Below are 22,265 nucleotides of genomic sequence, written 5' to 3'. Positions count from 1 at the left end.
CGTTAACACCACTTTGAATGGAATATCTTTGTCTAATATGCTATGCATTTGATCCATTGGCTTGTCACGGATCTCTATTACTTATTACTCATCCCATCAATCTGGTTTTTATAACACCCTTAACGACATTTTAAAATTTGGAAAAAAAAATGAACAAAATATTAGTTTTATTTAGAAAACATACATATATTTACACTGTACAAAGTGTTTGGTTACCAAACAATTATTTAAATATAAACAAGATACAATCAAAGGAACTAATTATAATATGAAACAATTATTATTTTGTTGCGTACCGATAAACAACTAGATTCATTGACGATTCAAACAAATTATCGAAAACAATATTTTTGAAATGATTTCAAAATTAATTTCATTAGCAAAAGACAGAAGTAATTAAGTGCTTTTAAACTGTGCAAATAAATCAGAGAAAGTACAATGAAATTGCAACCTTAAAGAGGGATGAAGTTGTAATATAAATCCCTTATAACTCATTTCCATTTTAATTCCACTGGTAATTCCAAGCAGATCCTCTAATACACATTTTATTTTTCTCAAATTATATAGGACATACAGTTTTGTCAATAAAGTTTGGTTCAAACTAGAGCGGTTTTATCTCTAACCAATTTAACTATTCAGTGCTGAATTAATGATATCTTCCACCATATTCATTTCCTTCTTACCATATAATACAATATTTCTGTATGGTTCCAAATTAGAACTAGATAATCAACTTTTGCTGTTCTTACCATCAACATAACAACTTCCCTGTGGAAAATCGTCTGTCTTTTAGTTAATGAATTGATTAACTAGTGCCTGATTTGAGAGTGATGGTTCCAATACCAATAATATTTTTTGTCGCCTTCATTTCCTTTTAACAAGCTTCCATAATATTTCATCCTACTTCCTATGACTGGAATGCGGCTTCCATATTAGAACCAAAGAAAGATATCTCCAGAGAGTGGTGGTTTCAAGATAGACAATAACTTCTACCACCTTCATTTCCGTCTAACTTTCATCAAAAATATTTCTGATTACTTCCTGTGGCAGGCGTTATGGACAAAAAAGATTCCATATTAGATCAGGAGAACCGATAGATATATACAGAGAGTTTTAATTGTCAGATGATTGTAACTAACTCCTGGTATTTCTACCAGCAACATGTCCAGTTTCCTGTAGCAATTTTCTCTATATTGAATGGTTGATTAACTTATACCTAAATTGGGAGTGAAGGTTCCAATATCTACTGCCACTTTCATTCACTTCTAACCAGCTTCTATATATAAGATTATTTTTTTTCTGATCTGAAATTAGGAACTTTCCGATAGGATCATATGTCTTGTATCTAATGTGTTGGTTGACTAGTGCCTTATTTGAGAGTATTAGTTCCAATACCAACAATATCTTCTATCCCCTTCATTTTCTCTGGTTCTATATTGGTACCCTGGGAGTTTTATTCGTTGAAATCTAACTAACTCTTGCCATTCTTACCAGCAACATCGCAATTTTCCTGTAGAAGCTTTCATCTATGTTGTTGCTAATTACTAGCGACTTCTCACCTGCTTCCTAAATGATTCTGCTTACTTCCTAACGGAACCTACCCAATAAAATAGCAAATTTTCTTTATATTGAAGACTTGGTTAAGTGAAGAGTGGTGGTTCCAAGACTAGAGACAAGTTTGTGTTTAGTTATAAGAGGTTATTTGACTACAGGTGTCCAAGCATAGATTTTTGTAGTTTTTTCTCTTACCAGCCAAGTGTTAAGGTTATAAATCGAAATGAAGTGGTTTCAATAGAGAAATTTGTATTTTCATCCCTAAAATCATTAACTTATTATTGATTAGTTTAGTAAAATACATACTGCAACTAAAATGGATTTACAGGATGTTATGCAGTAAATAATGCAATTTTTTTGCTATTTTCGTCATAATAAATGTTTGAATCGTCCAGAAAAAAAAATTCAAATTATCAACTACTAATGGTCTTTGTATCACAATTTCAGTCTGATAAACTAAAACTCATACTACAAGAAAAGGGGCAACGTATATTGTAAAATCCAAGTAAATTTTAATAACCTAATCAAATTATAAGAGTAAGGCTTTTATTAAAATTTACTTTTGGTGTATATATAAAACAATGAGAGAATAATATCAAATTCCTCTTGACATTTAGTACTAAAAGATATTAATGAAAAAATAGTATGCAAGTGATGATACCACATAAACTGAGAAAATATGTATACAATACTTTTGTTGTTTGTTTACTACGGGTTACAATGGAAATGGACCCAACTTTTTTTAAATTTGTATATAAATTTCAACTAATGCAGTCCAATACAAAAAAAAATATTTTTAAACAGTCATGTCAAAAATAACCGGATTTGCCAGAATGGAATAAAGCTCGAAACTTTGTTAATATTTCAAAAAATTTGTAGGGGGTTCTTAGAAATTTGTTCAAATGACTTTTCCACTTTTCCTCATTGTTAGTGTTTTTATAGAAACTAAAATTTCCATTAGAGAAATCTAAATTATTAGTAGGTTTTTTTAGAAGATTCGACAAGAAACAACTGTTATAAAATGCAATAAAAACAAGGGGTTTCATTTACAAAAACACACAAACATGTACTATCGATAGGACCAGAAATAGACAACTGAAAATATTTCAACGGAAACGATCTCCTCGAACAATTATAGTATACATATTTTCATAAAAACATTAACAGTAATTTCAAATATACATGTCAACTTAATTCATTGTGGTTTATCCAATATAACAAATTATGAGCTTGTATTTGCCATTCATACTGAACACACTGTTTACTACCCCTACACCAACACTCACATATATGTGAACATATGTTTCCAACTTCTGTAGTATTATACTTTAGCAATTTGCTATGCCGGAAAAATTAGTGAATTTTCTAGTGAAATCTAAAGATAACGGTGCATATAGACTTACACATTTGATTTCTAAGGTTATGTCTTTACATTTTGTTTACTTTTTGAACAAAAATTGGTGTTTATTGTGTTTTATACTATAGTGACATATAGAATTGCTAAAAAGTGAAAACCTAACAAACAAAACCGTCGCTTTGTGAAAAGTTTTTTGCTCGATAATCAATTTTTGGGAATACAAGTGGGAGCCAAATTGTCTCACTTCTAGAAAAAATTTTAGGTCAGCAACTATGATTCAATACAGTTTGAACGATGTGAAAGAGAATTAAGGAGTCACCCGGGGCGTTATAGGGCTAAAAGGGCATTATAGCATGAAATAGAGCGGTATAAGTCAGGCAAAGGTGGAACCATATAAAAAATGTAGCTTTCTGTGTTCTAATTTTACGCTTTTGTGGATATGCAAATAAGAAAATAAAATGCGCGTAAAAACGTATCGGATGAGTTGCATTTGTTTGTTAATGTTATAAGTTTTGTGGTTAAAGTGTAATTTATCTTCATAAAAACTTAAACTAAAGAAAATAAAGATTTAAATACTTTAATTGTGTTCCCAAAAAGAAGAGGGGTTTATCAACCCAATAAAAACTTTAATGCCATTGGAAATGTTATTGATTTTAGTCAGTCTGACTTGAAAGGCGCTGGTAAGAATATATATGGAAGTAATTATGTCTGGTCGTTCAAGCCGGATATGATGTATTCAAGACTCAAAGGAAGAAATATTGAATTTGTTAGTGTTGGTAGTAAATAGTGTGTTCAGTACCAAATAAATCGCTCTGTCGCTCTGTTTAAAGAACATGATATAATGAAGATGTCTAACCAGTAAATTAGGGTGGGTGGTACAGATTCATACCCTTCTATCAAATAAAGCAAAAAATAAAGTAATTATATGGAATATTAACCCCAATACTAACAATGTAGAAGAAATAAACTAAACGAATGTTTGAATTGACATTAGTTCATGATTTGTTTTGAATGGAAATTATATTTCGTAAATAGAAGACATATAAAACGCAATGCCTAAACAAAAATTTAAATCATCACAAATAGATACTAGATTCTGTAAATAATGATGAGAATATGATATTTTATAAAGTATGTACGTGTTGTGTACTATAGTTTTCCTACGACCTACATGAGATGAATATTTCGCTCTAGAACAGAAAATTGTGCTTTTCATTTTTCATTATCAAGTATCTCATGAAAGTAGCCGAAAAATTTATTTGAACACTGAAAAAGTAAATAGTATAATTTGTCATTGTTGATTCAATATATGTACTATATATTTTTGTTGTTCTTTTCACTATCAATGATTATAAATGCCAAAATTCTAATTGTTACGTTTGGCATATTGAGTATAAAAAATTTTATAAATGATCGAATGGTTTTGACTCATATTTTTTTATAAATTTCTTGTAGTGATGATTTGATTAGCCAGACATTTCACTGTTTTATAGGATTAGACGACGACAGAAAAAATGTTCAAACATTAAACTTACAAATATTTAGTCATCGTCTGAAGGAAAATCATCTAGATCTATAATCATCGGTTCATTCTCGATAGGTATAACGTCGTCATCATCTAATTCTATCACTTCACTATTATTTTTGTTATCAGATACATTAACAGTTTTTAATGGAACAACTACACCAGCAGTTTCAAATCTCTTTTCTATAGGGGTTACTTTTGCACTTTTTTTGTTAGAATGATTTTGTTTATATATAACTTCGTCTGCATTTTCTGAACTATCGGAATTTGATGGTCTCCTTAGATTATTGGAACTTGTTTTAATGTCTTTTTTCACCAACACAAAACCTCCGTGGGAATTTTTTACCAGCTTAACGCCTGGTATATATTTTGGTTCATCTACTGGACTAGTATTTAAATCAAGAGGATCTTTTTCTTGTAAATTTTTCAAATCCATTCTGAATAATATGTTATCTTTGCCTACTGGTACTGTTACCAAAGGTTTGAGGATTGATTTCATCGGCGCTTTGCTTGATGTTGCAGGTAAATCTTTGATGGCCTAAAATGATATGAAAAAAAAATATAAAAATCGATTATTATCAGTTAAAAGTGGACCAGAATTGTGCATTTTAATTTTTAATAATAACGTAACAACCTTCAGGTTGTAAGGGAAAGAAAAGAAAGTGAAGTGCTTTCCAAGGAGGCATTTCTTATTTTTAGAGGTGGCAGGGGTAAGACATGTTAATATATACAGTTGGTGATCGAAAAATATCATTAACTTGGATGCAACACGTCACTGAACGGTTCTTTCCTATTTGATTTAACCGGGCGATAATTGGGGCACATACATTCGTTTCATTTTGTTTAAAATAATCATCAGATTGAAGAAGATAATTAGAAATCAATTTTCTACACCAAGTGGTGCATAAATAAAAGAGGGAGATGTTCCTGTTTGAATTACAAGATCCTGTATCTGAAAAACTCTTTACAGGAAAGAATACTAAGCTCAAGATGATTTGACGTTTTTTTGGCAGGAACCCATATTTTTAATTGGCAACTTTGACAAAAATGACAATAAGCCCATGAATCGACCAATAATTTTTAATATTGAATTATTGAACCTATTGATTGGTCTATTATCAACTCTAGGATCTTAGAAGAATAGAACACGGAAATTAGAAAAGTAAAAAGAATTCTTACGGCGTTTGAGCTCGCCTGTTTCTTCACTTCATCATCAGAATCATTTATTACTATCGGTAATTCTTCAGTCTTATCCAAAATGGCTCGGAATTTCATATTTTCAATATTTCTTTGGTCTTCTGGTAATTTAGACAAAAGTTTGTGTAGCTTAAGGGCATTTTCGCGCTTCTTTAAAAACAAAGTATTCTTTATTATTCGATTCTCTCGCTCCTTTCTTATTTGTAGATGAATCTCTTCAGCAGCCTGTAAAATCGAGAAAAAAATTTAATACAAATTAATTCAATCCAAATAACAAGTGTTTATGTAACTAGGGTTGTGAAAAAAATCAAAATTATTCTCTTTTTAAAATAGTATCCAGTGTTCTAATAACTTTTACATTCGAGAAATTTTTATTAAAAAAAGTATACGTACCTTTCTCAGTATAAGAGAAAGATCGAAACACCCATTTTCGTTCTTCGGTATCTGTAGTAAATAAGAAAGTGTTTCAAGTTTTGATTTAACAAAATTTTGTGCTCTCTTAGAAAATAACTTGAGAACCTCTTCCTTGGACATGCCTACCTTGTCAACGCAATCTCTGTCACTTGTTTCTAATATATTCATGTAACCAAAATCACCACAAATCTAAAAAAGGAGAATATAATTGAGCTTCAATGTACTGAATGCACGCAAAAGAACCTCCACTATTTTGTTTCAAATAACCAGAATTCCAAAGGTATTGATTCTCACAAAAGAAGAAAATTCACATCCAAGAAACTGCATTTAGTTTGGCATGTTATTGACAACCATATTATTGTCAATGTTGATATTTAATCACCAGAAGAAGAAAATTCAAATTCAAGAAACTGCATTTAGTTTGGCATATTATTGACAACCATATTATTGTCAATGTTGACATTTAATCACCAAAAGAAGAGAATTCACATCCAACAACTGCATTGAGTTCAATGTAATTACAAATCTACCAACATTAATCTCAATGAAAACTCTAATTTTTCTGGAGCTTTTGATTTTTCTCCCAGATAACCAACCATTTGAGTAAAACTAATTTAAGGAGTATAAAGAATATTTATTGATGATTTTGGAAAATTCATACATGGAAATGAAGGTAAGGGTGAAAAGGTCACATACAAAAAGAATTGAAGAATAAGTTTATACAGTGGGTATTGGTGTTCACTGAAAAAATTTTACTTACGTAATGCCCATTAAGTACTGCTGAGTCAATTGGATGGTATACCTTCAAATCTATGTTTAGGGCAACAATAATATTAATTTTGAACGTTTCTGGAACACTTTGTAACAACGATGAAAATCGGCTGTAGAAGAAAAATATTTTATTAATATAATAACTCAAGATTTGTAAAGCAGTATTTCAGTGCAATTTTGACGAATAACTATAAACACAAGTAGGTTAAAATTTGTATTACTTTATCACATTAAGCCAGAGAGTGAATTGTATTAATTCATTGACTATAATTTTTCTTCAAGGAAGATTGAGAAAGTACGAGGTGTGATAAAAAAATGTAGGTCTAAAACCTTCGTATGTTTACACATGCAGTTTCAAATCGTTTGGTCGATCTTGCATGGAATTAAAAGATTGTTTCGATATACATTGAGATGAAGTTTATCGCTCTTTCCGAAAATAAAAAAAATATTTTAAAGACTATAAAAGGAATATGTCAGTCATGGATTCACCCTGAATAGTTTATTTCTAGCTAAGGACAGTAATAGTTTATTTGCAATTTTGAGTTTTAGCTCTGTCGTGATGTCTTAAATTTAGTTTCGTGTTGTTATCAAAAATTTGCGTTTGCTTAGGACACAATGCTGTAGTCCACACTGTCGCGCTTTCCAAGATTACTGTACACGAATGTGGCTTCACAGAGATTTAACACCCACCTTATAGCCCTGATATGGCCCCGTCTGACTATTTTTCGTTCGCAAAACTAAAGATCGGTGTACTAACATTTTGACTCTAAATATACATGGCACAGAAACTGTAGTCAACCGTTCTGAAAAGGGGTATGGAAATTACGGGAGAATATATCGAAAAATAGTCAGTTTTTTAAATTTATGACTTTTCTTTCTATGTTAGGCTACGAACTCGTGAATTACACTCCAATTGTCATATCCATGTGATTTCTTGTTTCTGATTCAGCCATTTCAAGTAATTCTTTTTTTGAATTTTCTTAGACATCTCCTTTCAGTGGTGATTCCATTATTTTGTCCGTTTATGATCCAGAATTCGCTGATTGTTTTTGAAAAAGGTCCAAGGTCAAATGACGGTTAACTTTTGAAGAAGATAGTTTCCAAAAATAAATTATGGTTTGGTATTGGGATAGTTTCAAAAGACATGATAGGTTGGTTTCAAAAAGACAGTTTCCTAAGACAAATGGCGGTTTATTCCAAAGAAAATTCCAAGGACAATTGACGGTTAACTTTTGAATAAATTCCAAAGCTTCCAAAGACCCATTATGGTTTGTTTTTGAGAAAGACAATTTCCAAAGTGGAGTAATTGTAAAAATGAAAAGATGAGATGAATAACGAAACAATAATTAATAGTAAACGAAATAAAGATAAAACAGTTGATTTGGTATGGGGACAATCATCGGATAAACTGACAATCCAAATAAGGGAGACAGGAGATAAGAGAAGGGAACAAACCGGAATCTGGAGGCTAGTAACTGAAAAGGTATAACAGAATACGATGAAGATATGATCGTGCAGAATTATCAGGACAGATTGTCGTTCGATTACAAAAGAAATGATGCGAAAAATTAAGATAAGTATTTAAGAACACCTCTTGCTATTTATCCAAGCCTCTAGGTTAGGATTGAACAAAAGTCGGGATATTGGGGGAGTGCATAGGACACTATGTATGAAAATAAATCACTTACTCTTGTAGGAAAGTAGTTGCTGCGCTCTCGGAAGAAAATCGAAGCAATTTATTTTCGAATGGCCATGATACGTCGATTTCGCCATGGGGATGCATGTATGCGCCGAGATAACCGAAATGGGGGATGTTCGTAATTATATATCTATTGAAATCTTCGGGTTTTCGCGGCGGCGCGTCGATTATTTTTATTTCCTGTTCGTTGTGAATTATTTTAGGAGCGTAAGGATAATAATCTACCGTTTCGGGAGGATTTTTAGTAATTTCGCGAACGGTTTCAATACTTTCTAATTCATTGTCCGAAGTTAAATCTATGGTACATTCTGCTGATTTAGACGGTTTTAGACTTTGAGTTGGTTCACTTGTTTCTACGAACCAATGTCCACACTTGTAATCCCCTTTGCCTCTCATCAAATTAAACGATTTAGTTGATACTAAAGATTGATTTATGTATCGTAGCGTATCGATGTCTTCCGAATCGCAGTCCTGGATATAAGGACCGATGAAAATTCGATCAGAAAATCCCGGTTCGAAATAAATACCGAACAAATGATGTTTGTAGTTTTTTCCCATTCCTTTATTTTCCAATCGAATCGTGCAATTGCTTGTTTTCGCGTAATTTCCCATCGCGAGCAGATCGGTATATCGAATCGAATACGAAATGGAACCGAAGAAGAGGAACGTGAAATCTGAATTTAGAAACAGCATACGCCATTTACAACCGTCGGAAGTAGAAGGTAGTGCTACTCGTATATCGGGTAATTTAGTTTCTATTAAATCCGGTACGTCTTCTACTAATAAAATAGTTTCGTATTTTTTTTTGTGCAACGAAAAAAATCGTTCTACTCCCGATAAATCTTTGTGATAAAATATTTCGACGTTTTTATCAACGGCTTGTTCATTTTTGTCAACATTTTCCTCGACGATTTTTTGTTCAACTTTTTCCTCGATGACTTTTTTTTCAACTTTTTCCTCGACGATGATTTTTTTTTCAACTTTTTCCTCCGCGATTTTTTCTTTGTCGTTTTTGCTAGTTTCTGTTTGATCGGATTTTCGCGCTACGTTCTTAGTACAAATACCGCAAATTTCGAAATTATTTTTAGTTTCCCTTAAAATAAACGAAAAAGAATCCGCTTCATAATCAGGAGGTAATTTCTTTTGTTTAATCCACGTGATGATTTCCGTCGATGTTGGTAATTTATCAATAGCCATATAATTTTTAGGACATTTTTTATCCGATTTATTGATTAATAATCTTGACGGTTGATCAATCATACTCCAAATGCATATCGATTTATCGACGAAACCTTTTATTAAAGCCGTCCAAGGAAGTAGACGCGCGTAACCTTCGGCAACCGTCCGCGGTCCCATTACTCTCAACAGATCGATATTCCTTCTATCGATTATAACTTCCCCTTCGAAAACTGCTCTCATTTTATTTTCGACAATTTGTAATGGCACTTTTTTGCGTCTTTGTATCGCGGGGTCTTTTTCACTTTCGATGAAAATTGGCGTATCGTCTTCGCGGGATTCTAGTGTTTGTTTTCTTTTCGTTTTATTCTTCCCCGAATCGAGTATTTCTTTATCTTTTATAAGAGATTGTTTCAATAAATCCGCTTTGGAGAATTTTATTTTAATATTTTCTGGTAGATTCATTCTGAATAAATCCTCTTCCGATATATTATTAACGAAATCGTCTTGGTATATATTCGGTGTGTACTGTAAGGATCTTTTGTATTTTTTTGGTAGTTCTATGACTCGAGCACATTTTGGAGGGATTGTATTTAATGTTTCGGCGTCGTCGATGTTTGATATTTTCCTTTTAACGACATTTCGTACTGGTCTCTTCGGGAATTCCTTGGGGCTTATATCTATATGTTCATTCGGTGTCCAAAGGTCATCTTGGCTTGAATTATCTGATTCGCATGGAGGAGTGAGAGCCAACGGATCTGGTAAACTTGGATATTTATATATCTTCTTTGATTCGTTTTTGATTCTCAAATTTCTAACTTTTCTACTTCTTAAATCTATTAGTGATCGCTTTTTAACAAATTCTTGATTTTCTGGTAACGTTTGATTTGATAGGATTTTATCAATTTGTGGTACTACTTCTAAACCTTTACAGAAACAGTTGTACATATTATGAGTTAAACAATATGGTATTATACCGGATAGGTTTAGTTTATGTAAACTCACTACACATCTTTTTCGACGTATTTCTTCGTTTTCTTGAAGTATTTCGGACAAAGATACAAAATCTGAAAATTTGGCGGGTGTTCTAGCGGCTCTTCTAGTTTTTGTTCGATCACCGACACCGACTACTATAGTTTTGTCGTTTGTATGAATTACGGTTTGCGTGAATTCTTTTTCAACTTTGGCTAAATTCTTTTTCGCTTCGTCTTCGATTCTATTGACGGTATCTTCTGATAACAAATTAGTACCATCGGGAAACGTTATTTTATCGTATATAATCGATTTTTCTTTCGGGCAAGTGCATTTGAACATGCATTCCGGTTTTTGACAATGACGTGGTAGGATGTAATCGCATTTTAAACTTTTACAAACGCATCCTAATTCACAATAAGGTTTCGAACAATACACTTTTTCGTCTTTACTTTCTTCTATTTCCACGTTAACGACTTTACAGCTTAGTCGTAGTAATTCATTTTCTACTTTAGTGCGTCTTTTATGCGGTTTTCTAATAACACTGATATTTTCTTTTATCGGCGATGAATTATTTAAACAGTCTTCAATTGGTACTTTCACGTCGTCTTCTTTAATCAACGTTGGAGCTAGTACTTTGATTTCGACGTATCTGATTAAATCTTCTACAACGTCAGCTACTACATCCGTAGTACCCTTTTTATCGATTGATTTCATCGGGGATTCACAAATTATTTCATTTTTTTTCGTTTTCCTCGGTCGTCTTGTTAATATCCTTTCTACTTTATTATGATACTCTAGTGGAAATTTCAACGGCGCTATTGTTTCTTCTTTAATATAATTCTTACATTTAACTGCCGATAGAGCAAATTCAATTTTATTGTCATCTAATTCGCCGCCTATAATTTGATTTAATCTTTGTACAATCGTGTTGCAAAATGGTTTTCCCTGTTTCGGGAATACTTCCAAATATAATTTCGGAAGTTGAACCATTTGAGTGTCCCATTTATCTTTTTCGGTTACTTGAAGATTCCGTTTTTTACATAAAGGTCCCGGACGGTACTCAATTTGATTTTGTTTTTTATAACTTTGTTGTAACAGAGACAATTTTTTTCGATTATTCAAATTTGTTAGTTGTTTAGAACAATTAATTTTAGCAAAACATTTATTGGATATTGTACTTTTTAACCAGATTTTTTTGTCGTTATATAATAAATAACTTCTGGTGGATTTGTTTTTATTGTTATTTTTCACTTTGATCTCCTCCATTTCTTTTGAAACTTCTTTTACTCTCTCCTCCAATTCTTTGAGCTTCTTCTTCTGTACTTTCCTCAATTCCTTTCGTCTTTCTTTTTCTAATAGTCTCCTTTTTTGCGCGACGGTTTTTGCTTTAACAGTTGGAGTCATTTTCGTTTTATCTTCTTTAGTTTCGTCGTTTTCTTTAATTTGTTCGATCCTTTTTAAAATCAATGGTGATTCTTCTGTGATATTTTTAAGACCTTCTTCCGCGCCTAATTTCGGTACTTGGTAACTGATATTCAATTTGGAATCGGCGGTTAAAAATTCATCTAATGAATCACTGATGAATGGGGATTTTTCTTCTACTTCCGTAAAGGAAGTTTGGGAATTTTCGCAGGATATATCCATTTTTTTATCTTCGTCACTTTTGGGCATACGTTTTTGGAAACATAAACTATTGTCGTTAGATTTCGATATACTCAATTTTGGAGGTAACTTTTGTTTATTTATTATTTTTCTAATTTCGTCTAATACTTTTATATTTTCTGTATCATTCACTGTTCCAATATCTTTATCGGCGAGTCTATTATCAGGTAAACAATCATCATTATCAGTTATATTCGAATTAATTTCGTTTAGTTTTAATTCGGAACCTTCTGTATCTTCTATTTCCACTCCTCCTTCAACGTTCGATATAACAAGACCTAACTCATTAGTTTGAGTATAAAGATTTTTATCCATATTTTTTTCCGATGGTATATTTTTCTTGGAATCTTCGATGGATTCTAGTAATGATAATTTTTTGCTACGTTGAATGTTATCGATGACTTTAGTTGACGTTGTTTCCAAGAACTGACTCTTTTTCTTCGTCCGTAACGAATTCAATTGTAATTTTAAATTATTTCGAATATTTTCGAAGGACTCTTTGCTCCTATTATTTTCTTCTACGTCATCACCTTCACTTTCCACCGACAATATATTGTTTGATGCTACAGATGTTTCCGTCGGCGTCAACTCCAATTCGGAAGGTACGTCTCCGTATATTTTCGCGTCGTCGGTATCTGACAGATGAGACGTTTTCATGGGGTTTTCCGGAATTTTAATGGGAGTTAAAACATCGCTTTCCTTGGTGGTTTTTTCTATTTTGTCATTTTTAATTATACCACCACCGTTTCCTAATCGAAAGAGTGTAGGCGATTTGGATAAATCCTTGTTAGAAAAATTTGTAGGGGAACTATCTTCACATCCGGTCACCTTTGGAGAACTGATATGTTTCAAATCGTTGGCAAATATTTTATATTTGATAACGGATTGTGTTAAATCGGAGGAATCGTTCTTTTTTAAGGAAAGAACTGATTTTGGTATAGCTGCACTATCTTCCGCTGGAGATTTGACAAATCTGGTCAAACTTGTCGTATTCTGGCATTTTGTAATCGGATTTGTAGTATACGGCGATAGGATCGACGTTCTCACGGATTCCGTAGATGATTTAGCAACTCTGGTCACGTTCTGGCATTTTGAATCAGTCGCTATACTTCCTGTTGTTGTGGTACCGATCGATTGAAGAGGAGATTTAACATTAGTAGCATTTTGACGTAATACAACTAGAGAATTATCAGTTTTGTTTATAATCACAGGTCGAAAAGAACTAGAAGATTTCGGCGTGACAAGCGAATTATCAACTTTCTGTAACGTTTTTTTGATAACAATTTTAGGTCGAAAAATATTTTGTTTTCCCTCTGGTATCAATTTATTGCTGTTTATAAGAGATTCTACTGTCGCCGCGGTAACTTTCGATATTTTAAATTTGGAATACTGCCCTTGTTGCGTTGGTTTGATTGATAAACGGCGCAGTTTGATTTTTTGTCGTGGATCTATTTCTACGTAGTTGATTTTATTTTCTTGAGGCTTCTCGGACTCTGTTTCAATGGTAATTGTTTCGAATTCGTCGGTCTTTTGATATTTTTCCAAAGATTCGATTTCTTCCGGGTTCAAAATATTTTCTTGTTGTTCGTCTTCTTTGTCCAAATCATCGTCGCTTACTTCTACGACTCTCACTTCAGTTACATCTGATGTGTCAGTAGCGTTCGATTTATTTTGCGTAATCGAACAATTTTCATCTTCATTCTTATCTGTTCCGTTAATATCTTCTACTATTTCATCTGTATTGCCACTATCCACTCCATTAACTTCTTTTTCTCCATCGTCAGGATCTGAAAATAATTTTATGTAATACCCGTGGGTATAATTATAACCATAGGCGTGTTATTACCAGAAATATTGGTAGTTGCATCATCTTGATTTAAATTTGATAGAGGATCTTTTAACTCGATATTATCAGTTTTATTTGATTGGGTTGAGGTTTGTTGAGAACCCAATGGATCTTTCGAGGCTCTATATTTTTGCAATTTTTCCAACAGATCTTCGCACGTCCACCCTGTCGTTTGTAAAAACCGCTGAATAGGATCATCTGGATCCATGGTACTGAAATAATAAAACATGTTTTCGAAAATACATACCAGGGAAGACCCAAAAATAATCGGAATTATACTTATATTTCAATTTGTTAACGATATTTCCTTACCAATATATTTATACCCCTAGTACTTATTCTGTTCGAAACTTTTTTTGCACTCATCTGTAACAATATCTGACAGTTCTCCCCTCGTTTGTTTTTATTGTCACTTTCAATTTTTAACGAAAACTGTTGACCAAAAAATTATTGTCTACAGGAGATTTGTCATGATGTCATGGTCTGTCACAGACCGTATTTTTTTTTTTGGCAAACTTGTCAAAAAAAGGATTTTTTTTTTCATTGTTTTCCTCGATTAGTGCAGTTAATAGGCATCCATAACGAGATTTTTCAGCAATAGACATGTTTAAATGGAGCATAGTATCATGTTTGGAAACTGTTTTTAATATTAGTTTCATCAGCAATTTTTACCAAGTAGAGAACAAAATTCCACAGCTGCATTTAAACTTTGCATTATAAAAAAAACGAAACAATATTACACTTTTCACTGCCAATATTATTTTTGCAGCAGTCAAAGTCATGTTGAAAGTATTATGACCGACTTTAGGAGTGGCCAGCAAGTTCAAAACATTCGTTTAGACTCACTACAATGGAAAAGCTTTACTAGCCTGACTATAAGAAGGCGTCGCAGTGCAAAGTTTAAAGTAGAGCTATCAAAAAACACTGCAAACGAATAAAACAAGCCACGTAGATATCACGGACGGAACTAATAATAAGTTGCGCTATTTAACGCCACGCGGAAAAAATGCGTACTACAAAAACTTCACCCATAGCAATGCTATTCCGTTTATTATTGGGTCCCCGTAGTAGACCTATTTTCATTATATACAAAAAAAATTTATTGGACAGAAAACTTCTGTATTTTGCATGAGTTTTAACAGTATACGTTTTTGATTTCGATGTATGAAGGCATTGCTGCCAAATGTAATTTGGATTAGTTTCTAATATATTAGAAACAATCAATAAGCAGTCTTTCCCTGGAAGGTTTTAAACAGCCTTTTCATCAAAAATGAGCTAGGTACCAGGATCAGATCAATGGGTGTACTTGTAAAGTCTTTAAAGTATCGTTAGGGCTTTAATGCAAATTATCAGTTGTTCTTTATATAAACCTCTGGTATTAAAAAACGATATCAAGTAACATTTTTTTTAATTATTTTTATTTCATCATTTTTAATATTAAATCTACCTTTAATATCGGAAATTGATGATTTTTTCAATTATTTTGATTAAATAAATGTTATAAAAGATTAAATTGACAAAATATATGAAAATTATTATATTCATTTTGAAATAATAGATAGGCAACGCTGTAAAGTTAAACTAATTGCAAAATAATACAAATAAACAAAAAACTGATTTGAAACTTGAATAAAACAATTAGATCAGTAGGATTAGAGACAAATATGGTTTTCTTTTCAATTAACTGGATAATACTACCATTACTATTAACCTTTCCCTTGTTTCATAGTAATTCTTTATCAATCCCTTTATATTTATTACACCGTAACACCTTTTACAAGTAGTATCTCAACACCCTATAACCTTTAAATTATTAAGTAAACTAATTGGTTTTTCTTTGTTGTATAAACTTAACACATGATAATCATTTGTTGATTTATCGAAAGAAATGTTTGAACATCAATGGAATGCGAAGAATAGTCCTTTTCCTATGGACCTAGGAACCCCAAAATTGTCTTTTTTGTGGGTACTATTTTTTTACTTGAGATCCTATCACAACTAAATACAATATGAAAGACAGAAAACAGTTCTTGGTACATATACCAATAAAAGGATAGATTTGCTATTAACAATAAAAGAATTCATTATGTTATACGAAAACATGTTGACTTCCACTATCATAATAATTCGTTAGAATTGGCATAGTTATATTGCAACTAAAGCTATAATTTAAACTTTCAGAAATAATATTTACGAATGCTACTGTGCACTTTGTTCGAAGAACTCTTCTTTTGAAAAGATAGAGTACTATTCCTTACAGAGGTTAATTTTTGTTTTTGATGAATGTCATTCATGCTAGAGTTGCTGTACTAACTTCTACTAGGTATGAATAGAACCTTTTTCAAAAATACTAAAGAAAACATTGTTTCGTAAACTTTTTTTCTAATATATATACCATTACTATATTTATTTGAACCTTAATTTTTGTTATCAAATCTCATAAATTCTTTACTTTGTATATCTCAAGACTATGCAATTAATAAAACTAAAAAAAATCATCTAATTGGAAGTTGAATCACAGTTCATCTGACGTTATACATTGGAAATTTAAAAACAAACTAATGTTTGGCTCCTTTCTTAATAATTATCATTTAATTTTTTATTATGGTAGCTAGTTAATTGTCTACTGAATCAAATTTCAACTGGTCATACTTAAAAGATACTTTGAAAATATAATTTCCAATATGTTAAAATAATTAAATAACAATGTTAACCTAAAAGTACTTCTAATTTTGATCCTAACCTGTATTTATAACTAAAATTGAATGTTTGTATGAGCTGACCTTAATAACTCGATAATATAGTACTTTTACTCTCACATGAACCAATTTGAAAGAGTTTTACAGTAATAACAAGAAATTAAAACTAAATTTTACTACATGATTGTGAGCTACACTGTAAATGTACCTACTTATATTTTGAATTAGACATGCTAAAGATTACGTGAATGTTTTGAAATTTCCGTCTGATTCGAAAATATTTCGTGGTAACAAACACGCAAATCCTACTGTTTATGCCTTTGTATCAATGTTTTTTTGATGAAAATATTAAAGGATTCTTAAGACCAGAAAACAAATTACATTCCATCTATAAATAATTGAAATGTGGCTACTAATAATAAGAAATACTGTTCTAAGTGTAAAATTATAAGTATAAAAACAAAACGTTTTTATGGCCATTTTCAACAGTAACATACGAAAAAAGATTATTATTCATTGTAAACCAAAATGTTTTCTGTAACTACAAGTTTTTTTGTTTGCACTTTGGATCCAAAATTAAAGATATATATTTGGAACGAAATCACAATCTGACAAATTCTAATAAGTGAGGTTAGGTCAATTGAAGATTTATGCATATCACTATATAAATAACCACTACGAGTAGAGACAATAAATAACCTACAAGAATACCTATTGTCAGACAAGTTTTTTCTTTACTTACTATAGTTCGAATATATTATTGGAATCATATTTGTGAAAATTATTGTGAATGATCACCTACTTCCAAATATACATCAAAGTAATAAATATGGTGGTGTTGAATAAGCTGCACTCATCCCACTATTTTATAATACTTTTACCCGTTAGAAATCTACCTTAAAACGCCGAAATTAAAACTAAAGTTTATATTAGTGTTTGTAGATTCCACCTAATTTCACAATGACACATTATTCAATAATAAAAAATAAAACAAATATTCCTAAAGTCAATGCTCAAATATTAAATTAGTCGTAGAAAAATATAATGTACAATACGTTGTATTCTTAAAAAAGGTTTTATATTTTCTAACCAAATATAAACTACGTCAATTATTTAAAGGAATATATTAATGTAATATAATTGAAGCATTTTTAATTAAGTTTAAATCAAAAACGATTCCAACTTGAATCAATGAATAATCTGCATATTATGCCGTACCTACACGTATGATTTAGTGTAGGCCAAGTATATACAGCTCAAATAGCTTTATCCTAACCAATAACTGTTTTGAGTCAACTCGTTTAGTAATATGTTTTAATCTTCACAATTCGTCCTTGTAAAAAGAATGGATACATTTATAATCCAACACCGAAATGAAATATTATTAAATTAAAACTGATATCTTGAATGTGCATAAACATTACGTAATAGAGTATACACTAAAGCATTTTATGAAGAAAAAAATTCCATATTCACGGACTAAAACGTCAGAAAACCAATCTTTTATAATTATATAACTCACGAATTAATACAAAATTAAGATACAAAATACTACATTATATAATAAATAATGGCGAAATCCCTGAAGATAAACCGTGAAAATCTCGAAACATACAGACATGCGTGAAATATGACAGGAAGGAACAAACTAAACATTTGACACTTTGTATCTAAGATATATAATCCAATAAACCCTACCTTTCTTTCGATTCCTTTAGCTTAGTCATAAATTCTTTAAATCACAATTCATATTTACAATAAATATTTATTAACTATTTAATGTAAAACAGAAAAACTAAAATCAGACATAATGTACAACATAAGTATTGTTTCACAAAATGGCCGCCACACATTTAACGAAAAGAACATTTCTGTATATTTTTGATCACAGACTTACGTTTGTCATGAAATACCGTTGGCGGTAGACAACGCGCTCTATGAAAACACAATTCTACCAACAAATTAATTTGAATCGCCGATCAGCTGGGCTGAGGACGCGTAGAAAACGAAAGGGCGTTTCTTAAATATTGACTGAAATTATATCGAAAAATTTCACGACTTTTTTTTAAACTTGAATCAAAATAACTTTGTGTTTAATATTAAATCAGTTATTAATTGTAACTTATTATAAATTTAGTGTCTAAAAAAGTGATTAGTATACCGAATAACGGATGACTAACGAACGTTTATATACAAGTTTTATTTCTTTACTATCTTTTGTAAGAATTATATGAATGTATTTCTAAACAGGCAATATTATATTGTATTTATTATTATTATTTTATTACATTACATGTTTCTATAAAACATTCACTAATATACAATTTTACAAGGCTACAGGGTGTATCAAAAATGATATAAGACATTATATTTCATTAATGATTGTACCAGGAATCGTGAAATTGATTGCAAAAAGAGTATATTATGAAATTTCAATAAATAAAATGTTGTGGTAATGATTCCGTCTACAGAGTATGTTAAAAATAAAAAACCATTCACTAAAACATCATTCACATAAATTTTTAGAAAAAATTTCAACTAACCAGATTATTATATAGGCTGGATTGCTTCTAATAGATTTCTTTCAAATTTAGATACATGATTCACCATGGCAATGAGTTCATACAATCAATTTATTCTATTGATAAATATAAATAAAAATATTTTTTAAGCAATGGCATATTAGTATTTTGTTTTCTTGATATATGATGTTACGTTTTAAAAATATAGAATTTTACTACGATGGATGAATATTTGCAAAATGGAAAGGCACACAAATGGAAAATAACATTTCATCAGGTGAATTAAAGACATAATAATAATTTACCTCCCCCAAGAATCGTAGACAGTATCTAAATATGCCCACTTATGTGTTCTGATTATATCAAAAGACAACTAATAAAATCCGTAAGTAGACAGATAAAAAACTTTACTACTGACAAACTCAATTAATCAGATGAACAGAAGATGTCGTTCCCCACCATGAAATTCTTTTTAAGACAACATTAAAATTGATAACCCATCATTTTACTCCGCATTTTTATTTAAAGAGTGAGTTATGATTATTTGAAAATGTTTTATCTAAATTACTAATATACCGGAGGTATTATAAAGTATCAACTTTAATCACTTATACCAACGGTCACTGCTAACATGGCTGAGATAGGCAACCAGTTGAAACAGAAATTATGCGGCATTAATTAGAAATACAACACATACTCACATTTTTTTGATTCACTTTCTTCTAGTTAATGGTTAAAATTTTACATTACAATCAAATGTAATGCTACTCTATGTAATTTAGATTCCTAATATTCTTTCTAAATTAACACGTAAAAACAAAATGGCTGTTAAAACAGGCGTTACTAAAAGTCAGTTTTACCAACCCTCATTGTATGTCCAGAATACAAGCCTAATAATAATTATAGTATTGTTGAGAAATATTAATACTAAAAAACTAGTTATACTATTTCAAGTTGTAACAATAAAAAGTGACAGTTCAGAAAATTGTCTCTAAATTATAAACTTGCTAACGATAATTAGTATTATATCTTATTTTTTTACAATTTCAAATAAGAATTAATTATATAGCAATTCTACTGTTGAGAGAGTAGTAATACAATTTCTGACTAAACAATATTTTATGTTATATTGAATGTATCTTCTAATACAGTGTACATGTGGGTACTTACCGATCACTGTTGAAATATTATTTAAATATTATACGAATCTTCTTTATTGTTGAATATTTAACTATAAACTTGACAAAACGTTGTTACCAGTGTTTACATGAAATAATGTGGTGTGACAAAATTGTAACTACATAATGGCGTCGAAACGGATGTTCCGTTGAGGATATAAAAACAAAAGAATATCAGTTTAAAATGTCATTCTATGTTTTTCTTCTTTAAAAAAGTCCGGTCTCATTAAAAGTAAAGGAAAAAATTAGTAACAGGACATTTAGCCCATTATTTGATATAAGATTGGAGGGACGAGAAAGTGTTAAAACTTTAACCTAACATTTTTAGATAATCATCAAAAAATGTCTTCGAAAATTTTAATTCAGTTTATGAATATTGTTTTGTCGCTTATTTGATGTAAGGAGACTCTATCTGTATTCTGTTAGGTACATTTTGTGTTAATTTTACAGTATTTACTTATAGTATTTCATTAGGTAAGTGATAAATTCTGAATTTCATGTACTTAGAACAAAAATAATGTAACAGATTATACTAATTGATAGATTATATGATTGTCGGAAACTTATTTTCTATTCGAAATATTGACAATTATTATACAAGTAAACCAGTTTCTTATATATATTCAGGTTTACATAATCAGTTACTATCTCAACATTAAATTCGTGAATAACCTTGTTGACTCTACAACTCATTTACTTATTTTTGTAGCTATTGGCATCTTTACTTTTTCAAATTATATTTAATATATATTATTTTTATAATATCTCGCGTTTTCATAGAACATAGTTCTAATTAAAAAATGTTATAATAGAGGCAGCTTTTGCAAGAAAAAGGTAGGTTTTTACTTAAGATTATTGTTGTGAATAGAATCTGATATTGGAGTTGTTCATTTTTTCAGAATAATGACTATAGTATGTAGGTATGAAAGATTTTACTAGTTCTTAAAATATTGTAAAAGTCCTTTATAAAAATTAGTGTGTATTGCTATTTTTGCATGTAATTCAATTAGTAGCCTAGTAATTAAACATTTTGACATCAATACCTTCTCATAATTAAATTTTTTTGTTGGTTTCTTACTATAATTCTCACTGCATGTGGTTTTTGCTAATGTGTTTTCATAATTGTTGTTACAATTCCAATTAGATAATAGACAAAAGTGAAATATACGGTGGTCAAGAATTATGTATTATATTTGTTTATAAAATTCAGAATAAACGTGTATACAACCCTACAAGGGGTGAATTGAGAACCTTATTATTTGAAATATCTGCTAAACGATTTTTATTACCGAATTCATATGATTCAAATAAATTTTTTACAGCATTCCTTTAAGTAATTGAAAGTGAAATGAAATCTTACATAATAATACTCACCCTCTGAAATACTGTAGAATTTGGGGTATTTGCCGACTTGAAATTAATTATTTAATCACTCACAGAATATTAACCTTATAATAAAAATTATTTAGCAGGGTTTTAAAAAAACATGGTTTTCAATTTAGACAAATCTCATGTACATTGGAAATATAGTTATCTTGCAATTCTACCATAAAAGGAGTAGATGTCTATGTTTACTAGCTAAATTGGGGGTGAACGTAATTGAATACTAAAAATTACCTCAGGGTGTATAGAATATTATAAACATAGAAATTTCTATAGAGACAGTGTGGATAAGTAAAACATTGTTCTG

The 22,265-nt window shown here is 30.6% G+C and overlaps 1 protein-coding gene across 3 annotated transcripts; it reads right to left on the bottom strand.

The window, feature by feature from the left end:
* Positions 1 to 150: 150 nt before the first annotated feature.
* On the bottom strand, positions 151 to 21,189 carry LOC130900325 (uncharacterized). 3 transcript variants are annotated; one of them, XM_057810861.1, is made up of 8 exons: positions 18,574 to 18,721; positions 14,177 to 14,388; positions 8,507 to 14,117; positions 6,808 to 6,928; positions 6,174 to 6,236; positions 6,027 to 6,077; positions 5,616 to 5,858; positions 151 to 4,974 (listed from the first exon to the last, which is right to left on the bottom strand). In XM_057810861.1, the coding sequence occupies exons 1-8, from the start codon at positions 18,600 to 18,602 to the stop codon at positions 4,453 to 4,455; spliced, it is 6,852 nt and encodes a 2,283-aa protein (XP_057666844.1). In that variant the 5' UTR covers positions 18,603 to 18,721; the 3' UTR covers positions 151 to 4,452. The 3 variants fall into 3 exon arrangements, with proteins under 3 accessions (XP_057666844.1, XP_057666843.1, XP_057666842.1); XM_057810860.1 differs by lacking the exon at positions 18,574 to 18,721 and adding an exon at positions 20,568 to 21,189 and having other exon boundaries at positions 6,027 to 6,236; XM_057810859.1 differs by having other exon boundaries at positions 6,027 to 6,236; positions 18,574 to 18,805.
* Positions 21,190 to 22,265: the final 1,076 nt, after the last annotated feature.

Source organism: Diorhabda carinulata, chromosome 12 (genome assembly GCF_026250575.1).
Source record: "Diorhabda carinulata isolate Delta chromosome 12, icDioCari1.1, whole genome shotgun sequence".
In the NCBI taxonomy this organism is placed as follows: Eukaryota; Metazoa; Arthropoda; class Insecta; order Coleoptera; family Chrysomelidae; genus Diorhabda; species Diorhabda carinulata.
This window is presented reverse-complemented; position numbering and strand designations above follow the sequence as displayed.

Bases quoted from the DNA above. Each gene is read 5' to 3' on its own strand.
- LOC130900325 (XM_057810859.1), bottom strand. From the start codon at position 18,602: ATGACTAAGCTAAAGGAATCGAAAGAAAG. The intron at 5,859-6,026 runs GTACGTATACTT...TCGATTTTACAG, and splicing joins TTTCTCTTATACTGAGAAAG to GCTGCTGAAGAGATTCATCT. The intron at 4,975-5,615 runs GTAAGAATTCTT...ATATCATTTTAG, and splicing joins AACAGGCGAGCTCAAACGCC to GCCATCAAAGATTTACCTGC.